Below are 17,957 nucleotides of genomic sequence, written 5' to 3' on the forward strand. Positions count from 1 at the left end.
AAAAGGTTTTATCAAATGCTGATCAATATTGCCGGCTGTGGTTTATAAACGAGCTTCTCACTTAGGCGACCCGGTTTCAATCCACGCTCCCGGAAGCAAGTAGGTCTTGTAGGTTGTCAGCAAACCGGCCAGGTGTGGTTTCCTCCGGGTATTCCGGCATCACAACATTAGACCACACCCACAATTAAAACATATTTCATTAAAAATATATATCTTAAATTTCAGTAATAATTCAAAATTCGTCCGAACGTTCGTGAGTCCAATAGTTTATTATGGAGTGCTGGGTCACACTCAGTGTTCTCATATAAAGCAGGCGCGAAAGGACTTCATAACTTTTGAAATACACGCACATGAAAAAACAGAAATTGAAATTAAACGATATTTAGAACAGAACTTTGTAACATATATAAAACGGAATTCAAATTTAATCAATATTTTTATAAAAAATCGAATCAAATAATATTAATACAAATAGTGATAATGAGAAAATATATTATACAATTATTTAACCACACAGTAGTGCGTTCACAGTTACACACAACGTTCAACGCTAAACAATAAACACTAAAAGGAACTTTAAACAGGAATTTCTATACCAATTAATACATTAGCTGTTTAAATGATTCGTCTCAAGTTGTATACATGTATATGTGGTACTGTAACGGATTAATTGTATATTGAAACACATATTTATACAAATATCACAGGCTGTTTTAAAATTCAATAAAGAATTTAGTTGAATATAAAGCTCATCTTTCCTGCTTTTCAGAACAGAAATTACTTTAAACTGATACATTCAATTAAATTCAATATCAACTCCCAGTTAAATATAAACAATAAACAGTATACACAAGATATCTTACATAAATAAACAATACATACTTATACCATTTTATAAGTCGATTTTCAATGCACAGATATACAGAAATACGCTTTGAAAATGGCGCTGTTAGGTTTTATTTACTTTGGAATCCGGTAAGTAAAAATAGTAGAGCTAATATTATCAAGAGGTGAATAGGCGCAATGTTAGATTTCAAAACAAATAACGCAATAACAACACATTCAACAACCACATGATCACCACGTGCCCCGTAGCGCGCCACACGGGAGTCCCGTTTATGCCCGGCCCGGGGGTAATGGTGGTGGGGCTAGGCTGATCTTTGACGCCCTGAATCCAGTTGTCGATAAGGGTTTCCAGCACTCGCATTGGCATGGCGCCATTTTCCAGCACGTGGAGGTGGTAGTCCCGTATGTTAAACTTGTCACCTTACATATAAATTATTTATTCAAGAAAAAGAAACATATTGTCACTTGAAACAGTGATCTAAACAATCAAAAGAGACATTGTCACAATCATTGATAAAAACAAGGACGAAACGTCACAAGAAATACAAAATAATGGAAGAAAAGGGCATTCGCATGTTTTACAATGCATATATGCTGTCAAACTTCAAGATAATACATTCAAATAAACAATCATTTTAATACTCTGATTTTTTTTCTATAAACCAAGAATTTTTATAAACCAAGTAGAACTTAGTTATCTGTTTAAACATCAGACAAAAGTTACGCGATGGAAGCATGCATGTTTCGTTTGAAAGATGTTACATTCAAATAGTGTTATAATTAAGATAAATTATGCTGAAAGTTTAAAGTAAAATTAGTAGCTGAATTTATTATATAAATTTGGTAATAACATAACATTTAATATGTATATATATACATATTTTATTTAATGTTATTACCAAACGGTCCATGACATAGTTTACGCTAAAAATCATTACGCATTGAAAGCATGCATTTTACATGTATGGCTATAAGTATAGGAATATCACAATTTATAGTTAACCATTATAAAAGAAAGTAAACTGTGCTGTGAAAGCAGGTTGAGATTCTTTTGCAAGAAGGAAACTTGTAGGTATTTGTTAATTAAGAGTGCTTGATAGCAAACACCCAACATATATTTCAAACAGTAAACGGTTACCTTTTAAAAAGTAACGGACACTTTTAAAAAGTAAAACTAATTTGCAAAAACTAATTGTTTAAGAATTTCATTCGACAACATGATACTGTATTCTAATCACCCCATGTAGATGCGCAAGTAAAGAAAGATTACAGCATGTTCTTCATCACTATTTGAGTCAAATGACAACATGGGTGAACTGCAATGCGCTCTTGAATTGTAAAAAAAGCAGATAATCGCAATAATATTTTTCACAGTGAACTTTAATTGTAAAAGTGCATTTGTATTGAGTATTGTGATATAAAGTTGCTTTCATTTAAATTCTGTTCTTGTGATTGAAGTCTAGAAATCAGTAATAATTTAAATTGCTAAATGCCCAAATGCCGTTTCCAAACCATTGCAATTGTACGAACAACTGAGAGGTCTGTAAAACAATCAAGGCAGCTTCCGGATTGTCTTTATATATGGTTAACTGCATTTAATCGTAAACAAGGCAAATGTATTTCAAAGCAACTACTCAAAACAATACCTAGTTCTTTTTCGGCCTTTTCTCTCAGTTGCCTCAGTTTGATTTCGCCGATCTTGTATGCGCATGCCTGGCCAGGCCACGTGATGTATCGGTCGATCTCATTGGCTGCACTGCCCGCCGCTAGGGCGGTGTAGTTCTGCAAGTATTCTATAGCTCTCTCCCTAGACCAACTAAAGCAAGCAAACTACTTTAAATAAGCGAACTTGTTAAATTTACAACACAAGATGGGTTTGAGATTTTATAAATGTAAATTTATGATATATTGTCCATATTGTGTAATTCTTTTTACAATTAATTTCCAAAATTTGCGATTAAAAGTTTTGACAAGAATACAATAAACATACATGTAAATTAAACATCATTCAAACCCAATAGTTAAAAGTAGTATATATATTTCGTTAAATTGTTTTTGAACCTCCGAAATGCAATAATTTATATTTTTCCTTATATGAATACAAATCTGGTAAGTGTTATTTTATTGACTAAGTCGAGTATTTATTTGTCTGTTAAGCATACACCGTACCCATAATAATGGAGTCCTGTGTCCACAACCAGTCGAGATGCGCGCAGAATGTCATAACTATAGCGACCCATTCTAAAAAACATAAACACAGGATTTCAGTGGTTTTATAAATTTTAAAAATATTCGCACTCATGAATGCATTAGTTGTTTGCCATCAAATGGCGGTGGGGGGGGGGGGGGATAAAAGATGAACCATTTATAATCCTTTATAAATCATATACCATACCAAATATACTAATTTGACAGGAATTTCTAGTATCTAGGACTGGGGCATAAAGTGGGTCAACGTTATTTTTAATTTATTTTGCTGAGATGTGGAGATACTGATTACGCCAATTTTTCTTTGTTGTTTTCAAACATATTTAAAATAACGACACTTTTGGATAAATCTAATACCAGGCAGGTAAATATGTTTGGAACATACAGTTCATATTCATCTTCATAGAGTCCCATTTCCTCACCGAGGTACTCGGAATACAGGCCCCATCCCTGTAAGATAATAAATTCAAGCTGCACGAGCCTTAAGTTAAGATTCATCTTCAGTGCACACAATAATTAACAATGTGAACAAAAGTAATCACACAAATACCGACTTCAGTTTTAAATAGTTTCGTTTTCTAAGTCTCAATGAAATCAAATGCCAAATTAGTAGACGCAAAACAGATTAAATATATCTTTGCTTTAAAGGGCAGGCTCAAAATTCCCAAGGGTTCACATACTCACAAACTAAAAAACAACAACTTAATACCTGGGACGACACGACTTTCGGAACATTATTCTTGACGACGATCTGAAATTTTAACAGCCAGCGACTTACGGAATAGGATGATTTTGAAACTTCTTTTGATACTTGTTTATACTGGACCTTACCTCTTGATATGCGGAGTAAAACGGGAACCAGTTGGGAACATTGTAGAAAGACAACATAGGATCCCGGCGGAATTCCGGAAGGTTTGCCTTCATTGAGTAACTGTGCTACAACAACAAAGTTTTCATACCTGATATATAATGATATTTATACAAAATACTGTATTTTTCCATGTAAGCTCTAAGTGATTTAGCCTATTACAAAAATAAAGATGCCAGCAAAATCAAGACTGTTAACTCGTTGTTTTGAATGAGTGCTTTTCTAAATTGTGGGTATCATATACTATAGTATTTAGTATAACATTTTTATTTGTTAGGTTTGCATAAATACCTGCATATGGTGTCCCGGATTTGCTTCGTGTAAAGACAACGCCATTGCTTCAAACTTTGGCCTTTATACACAAAATACAATATTAAAAAAATTAGTTAACAGTTAAATATTTAATTTAAACACGATACATAACTATAACTTGTGACATATTAAACAAGGCATTTGTATTAAACATATTCATCTGTGAGAAAACGAGCATACATAGCGCACACACATCTATTACTGCATTAATATTCAGAAACAATATTTGAACATGTGGGTGTTTTATTCAATGCATAGAAAAAAAGAAATTCACGTATCACGCTCAGACCCACATGTTAGATTTTAAGAGGTTTTTTTTTCTAATTTAATGTAATATTTGTTGTCAAAACACCACAATAAAAGTATATCATAGTAGAGACACATGTTTAATCCGAAATCACATGTCAAACTAACACAATTACGGTAACACCAAAATGAGAAATTGTCACTTTCAGGGTGTTTAAGGTTGCAATGTTTTTTGAAACGCGATACACGATATCGAAAACAAATGAGTAAACGAAATTTTGCGTCACGTAACAAATATCTTCAAAAGCGTTAAAAGCAATATTATTACATAGCAGATGAACAATAGAACGTTAAAAGTAGGCAAGATGTTTTGAAACGGGATACACGAAATTGAAAATCAATATGTTCACTAAGTTTTGTGTCACCTAATACTAGTCTCCATTAGCGTTTTAAAACAATGTCTTTTTCATTTCAGGTGAGTACGGTGTATCAATTAACTAATGTACTCACACTTCCAAAGGTCTGAACAGGTTGATGGTAAAAACACCTGGATTCGTCTCGCTAGCGGAGCTGTAGCCCCCACCGAGACCGTCGTATGCCGCAGCCTCGATTCTATGAAATAACAAAAAATGTAGTTTTTTGCCATTTTATACAAGTATGATATACATATGTCTTACAATAAATGCATACCGCTGTTTCGTTGTTTGACCATTAGATTCAGGTGATATCAGTGACTGCACACAATAAATTTTATTACATTCATATAATGCTTATGATTTAAATTTTACCATCATTCTAATGAAATGAAATGGTTACAGACGTGGTCACTTATAAGGTGTAATTTGTGGGTATTTCTTGCACGTTAATCTATAAAAAATATATGAATATTTCACTGACAAAGCGTTCTTAACATGATAAAATATAACTTTTGAGAGTGTATATACACGTAACGTTTGTATTGAAGTTTGAAATAATTTGCATGCATTCATCTTAAATGCAATACACTAAAAATAAGTTAAACATACTTACACAAGGGGCACATCCGGTATGTTTTTAAACAAAGTTTCCAGTTTGGGGTTTATTCTTTGAAATACCGTGTCATTGTAATATTTCAGTATTTCATTCTGCAATTGAAGAAACATTTTGTATATCAAGAATTAGTACATGTAATGCTGTTTAGTCAAATACTTAAGATCTTCTAAAGACTTAGATAGTGTTGTTTTATATTGTTTATTAATTATATGTACATCATACAAGTTAACTTGAATGTCATCATCGACGTCAAGTGTGAGTACAGGTTGCGTGGCCTTCAATAAGATTTAAAAGAAAGAATCTCATATATGACAACTTACACAGGCAGATTCAATATATACATTAACACATTTGTACTTACTTTAGTGCATATAGTACAGTGGATAATACTTTAAAGTTCAACGTTTCTAAGGCACCCTTACATGCCTAATATTCTCGTGATGAGAGTAGGCACCAAACTATTACTTGTGTAAGCAAATATCGCATGCATCACTCGAAACTTAAGATACACAATTATGCATACCGAATCATTGGAGTAGAACCTGCTATCGTTCTCTAAAGATTTGAAGAATTCCGATACGCTGCCACTAAAGTTCAATTTTTTTGTGACCTACAATTGTATTTAAATGTATTAAAATAACATGACGTGTAGGTATATATATTTATTTTCAAAATAAATGTCGAAAGTTGAAACTCACTCCTTCGTAATCGAGAAATGCAATAAATAGAATACGATTAGAACCGATTTCGTTAATCTACGAGTAATTAAAAAGAGTATTGGATGCTGTAATATATTCAGGTTTTCTTAGCTAAAAGCAATTTACCAGTCGGTAATTAAATGATGAATCCACCCGAAACGCAAATAATTCATATTGCAAATAATGTAGCTAAAATGACGGCGATTAAACAGTAGTTGGCTGATCAGTTAATTGTATCTATTATCTAACATGCGGCGTGTTGGTCAAATTAAAAAATTATAAGATGTATACTATATTTTACAGATAAAACACCTTTACAATACTACAACATACCTTCGAAAATAAATGTAATTCAAAAGCAAATTTTAGATGTTATCCACACACACTTTAATGTATATATTACATAACTCACACGTAAAGCAAGTCTCTTACATTATGCATACTTTCGGTGATTCTTTCGACCTCTTGTAGACCCAGTTTGTGTACATCTTCTGGAGACATCTCAAAGGACAGGTGCCACTTGAGACAGGCTTTGTAATAGTTGTGGGTGGGGTCCCAAGAGTCCACGCCCCAGCCCTCTCGCGTCCTTGGCATATACTCCTATAGATTTACGCGGATATAATGACTGATAAGAGTAAATATATCAAAATGGTGATTAGAATAATAAAGAGGACTCATTGTTGTGACTACAATAAGAGAGAAACTGCTTCTTAAGTTCTAATAGATTTTATGACTGTATCGGTTAACCTGAATTCAAATGGTAATATTAGAAAAGAAACTAGAGTTATGAGATATACAATTGATAAGCAAAACTCTTGTGGAATAATCAGAATAAGACAGAATTATATGGCAGTATTTGAAGTAAACACAATCATGCGGTATACGCACGAATCATGCGATTGGAATAAACAAGAATTTTAAATATAGAAAAAATGAACATCCAAAAATTTAATCAAGAGATAGATTCTTGTTCTTAATGAACTACTTTTATTAACAAAACACCAGCTATAAACGCTTAGCATTGGGATCACCGCCTTTATGTTTAAAAAGCACGTGTGATTCCTTTCTTATTTTCTTATGTTCGTAGTAGCTGTCGACTATGTTTATAAAAGCCAGCGTCAGAACATATTTTTTTTTCTGAAGTGTGTTAGCCTGAGGTCAACGTAAATATTTAAATAACGAGAATCCAATGCTCTAATTTATAATAAAATGGGCTCAGGTTTCTTAATCTGGATTCATATATAAAAATGTATACAATAAAGTGGTGAAACGTTTGCATTTGTGTTGTCACTCGTTGAATAGTTCTCTGAAAGGAATGTATGGTGCGTTGGTTTGCTTTTTTAAGTCTGGAAACGACCGCTGATCTTTACGTTTTGAAAAGCAGTTTTAATGCAAACATGAGTCGACAATGAACATGAAGTGTTTTTATGTTGAGACCAGATACTCACGTTTACAATAAAGTATTTCAGGGTTTTAAAAGCATCCATGTATGCTTGTACAGCAAGCCTACCTCTTGATTGGATATCTCTCCTGAAGGAGATAATTATGTTTGTTATTTAACATTTAATACAATTGGATCAAACATTCCAAAAATTTGTAACTAAAGTACATGTATAATATCATATCACTTACGTGTCCTTGAGTGCATGATATTTTGTTGTTTAAACCACAACATCGTTTTGAAGTGCATATACTATATACATATATATTTCTTGATAAATTCATCTTTACTCAACTAATAAAATTATGCGTCGTTTATTTTCTTTAACTAACTGTTATATTGAGTAGAGTTTACATTTGCATCTTATTAAAAGATATCTCAGGTCCGGAATGTGTACTAGTTTGAGCGTCATACTTACTGGATAGTTTCGTTTTTCACATGTGAGTCGTTGACAAGTATATCCTTAAATATTTCAAAGTATGGCGACTTCTCGGGATTATCGAAAATCTTGTTGTCTATCTGTTCCGGAACCCGCACCTGTGCATACATACAGACGGCAAATAATACCCACACGTATGGAAATTTGACGTCGTGAAGAACAGTATTCCCAGTAGCATAAGCATTTGTTTTACGTATTAAGATTTAAACTTAATAATGACGATAAAGAAACGTATGTGTCTCCTCTACCCTTAAATAATAACATCATTGTGAAGAACAATATGCGAAGTATTTATTTGACAGTAAAACATTATAACAATAACGAGATGTTACCAGTGAAACATTGTGGAGTGTTCGGTTTAAGTCAAACGCCCGTCTTCCCAGCTCAATGATTTCATCCACCTGAAGTAAATAAAAATAATTTATATCTTTTATTGGATTGGTTTCCTGTTTGGGCAAACACAATTGCGCTCAAAACAATAGAACATATATTTGAAAGCAACGATTGCCTTTAACTTAAGAATGCTTTTTGCTTTCAAGTTTACGTCTTAATGCGCTGTGAACAATCATTTTAACGAAGCATTGTGTAAGGCATATGTTGTACGCATAAAAAAGGTTCACATGTTAAGATAGCCACAGCTTTTTGAAAAAATTTTCCGCATTAATAGGTTTATATCATGTTGTTACATATACATATACAAATAAAGATCGGAACTTTGATGTGTTTGAAATTGTTCTAGGTGGTGCCAGTAGGGCAGTTAGTGTTTATGTTAAATTGGTAATTGCAGCTACGATTGTGGTGTTTCACTTAAGCACTTACAATAAATAAAGGTTACGTCAAAAATGGCAGAAAATTCTTATGATTAAAAATCGTATTATATCAAGTAAAATAACAGTAACATCCATGAATTATTGATATATTTTTAAAATCGTAGCCGTTCCTTCACTTCAGTTGAATCGCAGCTCTTCTTGCAGTTAAAGTGATGTATTTCTTTAAGTACGTACCTGTGATTGTACCGCGTACAGGCGGTCTATGTAGTTCTCAAAATCTCCTCTAGATTTGCCGTTAGAAAAGTACGGCCCGCCGAATAGATGTATACCTCCGAGAAAACTGATTGGACTGAGGGCACCGTACCTTTAACAAACACTTATAATACACGCGTGTCAAGCAACTTAAAATTTAAATAACAAGTTGTAACTCTAAGAAGAGAAATAACTGTCAATACTATGTTTGTTTTCTGTTGATATTTGAATAAAATTCGGTTTAAAACAATTGGAATTCCTGTTAACTAAAGAATATACTTCAATTTCAAGACGGTTCGTTATAAATTGTGTACAAGTCAAGTTTTTATTTATTACAGCAATGTTTTAATAATGTGTGTCAATAATGGTTTTATGATCGAAATATGGATTAAATTTCTACATAGAGGGAATCGTTTTGGAAACCTGAGGTATTGCTTCTTGTCGTGCATGATACTTATGCGTTTAAAAAATAATGTAACATTATCATATTCATATTCCATATCAGTACATAATGTACTTAATTAAATATTTGAACTTATATCAAAACAAAAAACGTGCATGCCTCCGTAGATTTGCTGATAGAGATAGCTTGGTTTATGATAAATACTCACGCCCTTTAATTATGAAAAGATGTAATCTGGCTACACAGATAATGGTGCATTTTGACATGTGTATGGTTCACAAGTATTTTCTTACATTAACAGATATAAAAACACGTACTTTTAATTGAATCTTTAAAAAGATAATTCTTTTATGCTTTTTGTATTTGCAAATACATGTTTTGCATACTGGTAACCCGCCATTTAAGTTGGTGCTTTATTGAAGACTGTGCCTAGACCGATCAATACAATTTACAACAAAATAGAATACATGTAAATATATTATGGACAATAATTTCTGAACCTTTCATTTAAATATCTTCAGAAATAAATAAATATTAACTGTAAATTGTGTGCTCTTGTTTTTTTCTAATATATAATCATCTAAATATTGATTTTCTATTGTTTAACGTCAGTAATACACATATGGTAATCTTACTCCGCCCATAGGTTGCCGTCAAGGAATGTTTGAAGGGTGTCATTGAGAATGTCATAGTTGACCTTGCCATGTTGGTCAAGGCCATTTCGTGGTATTGCCTCCAATCGTTGTGTAAAGGTTACAGTGTCCTCCTGCATATTAAAAACGGTTTACATACCGTGTCGTCTTGCATACAAAGTAGTTTAAGTATGCCAATTTTCATTTTGAATACGTGCAAAATATTTATTTAAATTAAGGAAAACATTAGCATACTACATGCATATTGGAAATATTTCATCCTAAATATTTGAATTAAATGCTTCAGCTGACATGAGTTGATACATGTATAAAGAAAGTGTAAATTGAAAAGTCCTTAAACGTGTTACAAATGAACATAATAAAATATGTACATTAAGAGTACAATAAATTTGTTTTTACTGATATGATCTGTAGTATCGTACTTAAACATGTCTCGAAGAGCTTTATATAAGATGGAATTGTTTGCATAAGGTTGATGAATCAATTCAAGAAGGTAACTCCAATATTCATACGTACCCGTTTATGCCATAAACTATTAAACGGTGACACGATAACGTTAAGATGTTAAGATGGCGGTATCAATGTTTAAACATTAGAATTTATCACTTTGAAATTAGTTTAGCTACTCAGAAAACCAGGGCTTGTGTGTTTGGTGGAGATTTTGTTTATTAAAATGATCAACATTCTCTGACTGTGTTTGCTGGATATTTAACAGGTTTTAACGGTCACAATACAACGATTGGTCAATGGACGACTAATCATGCGTTAAAAAGCCTGCATAATTCCGCTATGTACCTTCGACAATATAGAGTTGAAGTTTAACAAAAGTAAAACAACAAAACCTCCATGAGATCAATGTTCACATTACTGCAAGTTCAAATGATCAATTTGAAAATTATAATACACAAAAGTAAGCGCACGACGAAAACAAATACACATAGAAATAGAAATATGGCCACGGACGTGTTTAGGTCAATGCGAAGCAAAGTACAGATAAATTTAAAAAGGTTTTATGGGCGGTAATATAACATGTCAACATGTGAAGATTAAGCCATAAATGTCAGTTAGAGGTTAAGCTTAGCAAGGCATGCTATTTACAATAAAGTCATGGCAAAAAAGGCACGGTAATAAACAAGTGTGTCATGACTTAATGAGGAATTGCTAAACAATGCATATCATATGACGATTAGGTAATCGCGTGTAAACATTATATCAAATACTTCAGGCATTTCGTTCCAAATTATTAATTTTTACGGAACAGACATTGCATTCTTAAACGTTAAATAAAAGTCCAATCAAATGTATGTGACATAACCATGTATTTTAAATGATAGTTATTCGCTTAGATCGACTTCAAAGTAGATTATTAATATGAAAAAATTGTATTTCACGCGTCATGACTTTATTTATACACTGCATAAAACTTTTAACAAATATCTTACTCACTCTTCGTGTCGTAAATGTCGTTATATTAAATGACTCCATAAGGTCATTGTACTTGCACATCCCATTGTACGTTGAACTCGTGGGGTTATTGCGCATGCGCCATGCCCAGAAATCATCTTGCAGCTTCGTTAGGTCAGTCAGAGCGTTTCCTGGAATTGTACCGGCGCATTTTTCACATTAATTGTTTAATTATTAAATGTTTTAATGTAAATAAAAAAATTAATTGCTTTTAATTGTACCAAAAATATTTGCTGTTTGTTTAAAGACATAATATTTTCTAGTTTTGTCCAGCGATATTTAACTCTTTTAACAATCAATATGAACTTAAGTTAATTAAGGTTTAGTTTATCAAAGCAAATGTGCTTGCTATTGTTTCAAGCGATGTGTGCTTGCATAAACGTATTTATCATTCAAACCATGTCGTCTGTGATCAGCATAGTATAGTGTAGATTGACTAATACCGCATTCATGTTTTTAAATTTATTAATAGCAATTCAACCTACCCAAAACGACTTCAGTCCACGAAAGCAGGATAACAAAAAGCAGCGCACTTTTCATGTCTGCGTTAAAAAAAATACCCTAAAATACAACCAATACAAATGAATATTATTGTTATATGAACATAACAAGAGGATCGGGAATCTCATTTATTAAAAGGGCCTTTTCACAGATTTTGGCATGTTTTGAAGTTTGTCATTAAATGCTTTATTTTGATAAATGTAAACATTGGGTCTAAAAATCTCCATTTAAAATAACAAGAATACAATTAAAGAATTTAAAAAAAGTAACCCTCCACGAGGCTCGAACCACTGACCCCTGGAGCCATGGAGCAAAAGTCTACTGCTCTATCCACTAGACCATGCGCTCTTATACCATTTCCAATGATTTTTTTACTTCATATATGCAATCCTCGTATTATCAAAAAATACAATGAGTCAATGACAACACCAGAATACTCCAAATTATTCAATCGTTTCGCGTTGCAAGGCTTTATAATTATCAGGTTTTTAAATCGTCAAAAGATGCACATAATGGATATTTTAGAGCATGGTAAATGTTCAGTATTACTGTTTCCTCACAAATATCATAACTTCAAGAAAAATTTGCGAATCTGAAACAATTTTTTTTTCAATTTTGTCAATTTACCAAAGCGTGAAAAGGCCCCTTTAACATATTCTTAAGACTCTCTAAATTTAGAAATTGTGACCCGATATGTTAAGATAATCATTACGTAAATAGTTCTGTTTTATTTGTCTGAATACAATTGCAACAGATAAATCAGAAATGAACAATAACGTATATTAAATAAATGTTTTTGTGATAAAACTTTCTGACCTATACAGTTTTTTTAATATGTGTTGATATTATTTGTTTATTTATATTACAGTTTAGTTCGTGCAATATAATGAGATATCATTTGACTCTTTATTAGCGAATTAAAAATAACTTTGTCAATGTGGATGGCGTTGTGCAAATAATAGGTATCTTAACCATTTATCAGTGTAAATGTCAGTCATTATAGGAGTTTCACGCATATCTTAATAACACAGAAGTTAACTGCTATACCGGTATTTATCTCTACAGTGCAACGTTATTATGGAATTGCGGATGTTTGAAGATGGATATATTCTTACTTAGTTTGAGATATAGTTCATCACTTGAAAGCAAAAGGTCCTATCATCTAATGTAGACTGTGAGGGGGCAATATAGTGGATTAAAAGAGACTTTCTCCGGCATTACGCAGAGCATTAATAACGTACCTGCAAGATCATTCTTAGGCTGCAAAACATGTTAAGGGGTTTTCGTTGACAAAATATCGAGTGTTTTCATACAGGAAGGAACAATAATTTAAAGCTGCGGGCAGTTAAACATTTAAACAGTAATTTCATACGTTAAGCACTTGTTTGGTCGGTTAATTAAATCGGAAACGATAATAAAGGTTAAAAAAATGTACGTTTCATAGGTATGAACGTTTGGGTTATTTTTCGTTAAACTTTGCATGGATGTATGTATTTCTGACAATAATTGTATATGCACTCAGCCATGAGGGAAGTAAATGAAAAAACAATAACACATAGTCACTGGTAATTGTTTACACAACAAATGAAGCCACCCAGTAAAACGTCTCGAAAATATATGCACCAATGAATTAATACTGTATAAAAATGATTTAAATAGTAAGAAGTAAAAAGTACGTAATATGGTGTGGACACTTGTCAGTAATTTATTAAAAAAATGCATATACAAAATTATTATTAATTTAACAGACAAGTAACAAAAATGGTTGTTTGTTATTCATGCATCCTATGTACCATGTACCTAGTAATAAGCACTTTAAGCGTAATACATTATATAATACTCAATTGAAAAAAGTATGAATGCATGAATTTCATTTTATTTGTTATGATTCCGGTGAATTCAATCCCAATTATAAATATGCAGGTGATTTAACATATTAATCACTTAAAAGGTTTTGTATATAGAACAAGGCAAGATAAAAATTACATAACTGGAGGGAATAGCGTTGGTGACCAACCTATACTATAACAATACAATACAATTTCAATAAACCCCTTAATCATTCAACTATTATTATAAAACAGGACTTACCGATGGTTGAACGAAGATCGTCTGATATCCTAGATTGACTTCTCCAAACTGTATCAATTCAGCACTGCTCGCAAAAGATTTATGTCGAAGGCTAGTCCAAACATAGGTGAAGTATTTACACGAGCTATTATATTGCTCTTCTTTTTTTTTTGTTCATTAAGAGCCAGTGAAATGCATGGTCACAGATCTAGTAGATTACATAATGCTCTGTGTATGCTTATTGCAATGCAATCACTTTTGTTTACAGCGGTACGACAATAAACTTCATTAATTAATTCATTCATTCATGTATTTGTGTATGAATTAATTCATTCACTACTCCATTCATTCATTCTTTATTTAAATATGTCAGCCCTTTATTATGTTTTTTGTCTTCAGAATATGGTGATCATCTTCAAATGGTTGTCATGTTACCATCTGCGATATATATATGTAATTTGCTTAATATGGTTATAACTAGGTACGTGATACATTCATAGGATGCAATAATAACTTATATGTATTTGTTTAACTTTTGGTTTCATAAATCTTTGATTCCTATGTATATATTATCACAAAAATTCTTCTACATATTATTAAGTTTTTACCTTTAACTATTTAAATCACTTTTAAACAGTATTAATTGATTGTATCATTTGTGTTCTTGGCGTTTAACTAAGTGGCTTCATTTGTTGTGAACTGTTAACAGAGCTAACATGTGGTTATTTCATTAACTTATCTGAAGTCTGAGCGCATAGAAATATGTACGTCAGATATGCATGCTTCAATGCAAAGTTAACAGAAAAGCAACCGCAACTTGAATACTTATGCAACGTTCAGATATTTCCTGTTTTATTGTTTTCGATTTATTACCGTAAATGATTGTTTTCGAAATATACAGTAGTTTTTGTCCATTCAATTCTTACGAACCAGTACTTAATCACGAAATTACTGTTACTTTTAAACTCTTTTTTGAATTTACCTCTCCCTTTACACTATTCATAAAAAAACAACAGTTTTATGCACAACAAATTTTTTGTGCTACACAATACCTTTCGTCCCATTGGTGCAAACATGTACCATTATGTGACATTTAAATTAGAAAGCACATGGTATATTTTTGCGCGAATGGAGCAAATTTGTTTATATATTATCACTAGTTATTTAATTGCTTTTCAAAATAAATTATAACAATAAGTAATCAACCAAAAAAGTGAAAAACGAATTAAATTACTCTTCTAGTTACTCGGATTTTACAAATGAATGATTTTACTAACTAAATTAGGACACCATTTTAGTTTTAAAAAAATGCAATTGCTGAACAAGGAAATTGTAAATATATAATTTCACAGATTGATGCTGTGAGAAAATAATTTATTAAACTTAATTATTTTTAACTGAAGATGAAAAGACGATTTGGCTTTCAAGTGATGATTTACGTCTCAAACGCAGTACGGATATATCCCTGTTCAAACATACTTCACTCCAACTGTCGTTACACTGTTTAGATCAATACCGGTATTTCAGTCGTTTTCTGTGTCCTTGTGATATATATGAAACTCCCATGTTATCTTGCATTTACCCTGACATACAGGTCATTAAGCAACCGATTATTTCATATACAGATAACTACATTATTTGCATTTCACCATCTGTATCATCACAGGTATTTACTATTCTCTTATAAAGGGGCATATGAAACCCAATAAAATTGCACGAACTAAAACTTAACACATATATATAAATTCATATCAAAATATTAAACAAATTATATTATATAAGTCAATAATCAAAACAACTGTCATGTAGTTTTACCACGAATACATTTATAATATGGGCATGTTCGTCCCTATCTGATTCATCAGTTGCAATTACACTCAGACAAAATAAAAAAGACTATTAAATTAATGATGTAACGTAACAGCATATGCATATTGTTTATTCTTATAACATAAATATTATGTTATACAATATAACAATATGATAAAAATTTAATTACAGATAAATATTAAAAATATGATAGGAATTTATAAGTAAATTTAATTATCAAAATTGTATGTCAGAAAATGTTGTCGACGTTAATATTTGTTGGTACCATACTTATGAAACTGCAAGATGATTTATGGGCCTTGTGCATGCGCAATAACCCCACGAGTTCAACGTACAAAGGGATCTGCCAGTACAATGACCTTATGGAGTGATTATATATGAAGGCGTTATATACACGACGATTAAGACATTTTTCTAAATGAGTCATACAGTGAATTTGTGAAATAATCCACTAAAGAATTGCCTGGGAAAATGCAGTCGATCTAAGGAAACAATTAAAATTTAGAACGTGACACACATTTTAATGCAACGGTTATTTGATTGGAACTTCTTTTACCTTTCAGAATTCAATACATGAATTGCTAAATCACATTTTTTTTTAAAGTTTTGCCTCAATCGTTTAAAAGTATGCCTAATTTTTATAATGACCTAATCGTCAAATGACATGATTTTTGATGCATGCCTTTTTGGATAAGACATAATTGTTTAATACTATGCATTTTTAAGCCATGACTTAATCGGCAACATAAATGACTTGTTAAGTAATGAGTCAATTGTTATGGCATACTTCGTTATGCTTAATCGCTAAATGACACTTTTATATAACAAAATCTTTTCTTTTTTGCATGCTAAATAAACAACAATACAACCGATGTAAGAGCTCTACTCTCTGCTCTGGATTGACCTTACTACGGCAGTTGCCACTTTTGCATGTATGTGTATTTGTGTTCGACATTTGCTCATTGGTGTGTGTAATTATAAGCAAATGGATCATATGCCTTTTATAAACGACATCAGTTTCAGTTTCAACGTGATGTTAATATTAATCTCCTGATGATGCAACTGGATTTTCTGTTTGTTTATGTTTCTGTTAAACAGGCTATGCTACTCTGTAAATAGTGCGTAGCGAAATTATGTAGGCTTACTTATAAAACGCATATCGTTCATAGACCAATCGTTGTTGAATTGAACACCTATTCAACATTCTGGTCAATTTTCTGTACAAACTATTTAGATTATATATATATATATATATATATATATATATATATATATATATATATATATATATATATTATATTTTCATACCCCGCCGTAAACACTAGTCCTGGTTTTCCGAGAGGCTTAAGGAATTATAAAGTGGTTAATGTTTACAACATTGATACTGCCGTCTTAATTCCTGCCTGTGACTGTTTTATGTTTTATTGAATATACGGATGTGTGTGTATATTTTAGCTAAGAATTTGAATTGATTTATACACCTTCTGCAAACAAATCCAATTTTAAGCACGCTTTTAAACACATGCTTTATGTATAATACCAAAGATCATATTAGTAAATAAATATGTATTTACTTTTTAAGCACTTATATTGAATTTTGTTTATTAGTAACACATGACAGGACGGTTCACTTAACACTTTCGTAAAACATGTATAAACTAATGTCAGATGTGGCCTTTAACTAACATATATTGGATAAAATGTGTCTATTTAAAAATACTACTAATAAAAATAATCATATTTTTACATATATTTTTACACGTTTGCATAATACAATTTATCATAATTAAACAACTTTGTAAGCAAGACAATACTCTATGTAAATCTTTTTTTTAAATATTCAGAGCGACACTATCGCCTTTACACAGTCACTGGAGGAAATTCTACGCAATGACTTTGACCAATCGTCAAAGGTTAACTATAT

The 17,957-nt window shown here is 31.7% G+C and overlaps 1 protein-coding gene across 1 annotated transcript; it reads right to left on the minus strand.

The window, feature by feature from the left end:
• Nucleotides 1–409: 409 nt before the first annotated feature.
• Nucleotides 410–14,879, minus strand: LOC127836222 (uncharacterized). Its single transcript, XM_052362702.1, has 19 exons — nt 14,812–14,879; nt 14,225–14,641; nt 12,118–12,193; nt 11,615–11,763; nt 10,151–10,281; nt 9,095–9,224; nt 8,423–8,491; nt 8,070–8,188; nt 7,659–7,740; nt 6,643–6,810; nt 6,036–6,122; nt 5,510–5,604; nt 4,991–5,092; nt 4,214–4,274; nt 3,886–3,990; nt 3,440–3,504; nt 3,016–3,087; nt 2,493–2,662; nt 410–1,266 (listed from the first exon to the last, which is right to left on the minus strand). The coding sequence occupies exons 3-19, from the start codon at nt 12,170–12,172 to the stop codon at nt 1,034–1,036; spliced, it is 1,893 nt and encodes a 630-aa protein (XP_052218662.1). The 5' UTR covers nt 12,173–12,193; nt 14,225–14,641; nt 14,812–14,879; the 3' UTR covers nt 410–1,033.
• Nucleotides 14,880–17,957: the final 3,078 nt, after the last annotated feature.

Source organism: Dreissena polymorpha, chromosome 6, assembly GCF_020536995.1.
Source record: "Dreissena polymorpha isolate Duluth1 chromosome 6, UMN_Dpol_1.0, whole genome shotgun sequence".
Classification (NCBI taxonomy): Eukaryota; Metazoa; Mollusca; class Bivalvia; order Myida; family Dreissenidae; genus Dreissena; species Dreissena polymorpha.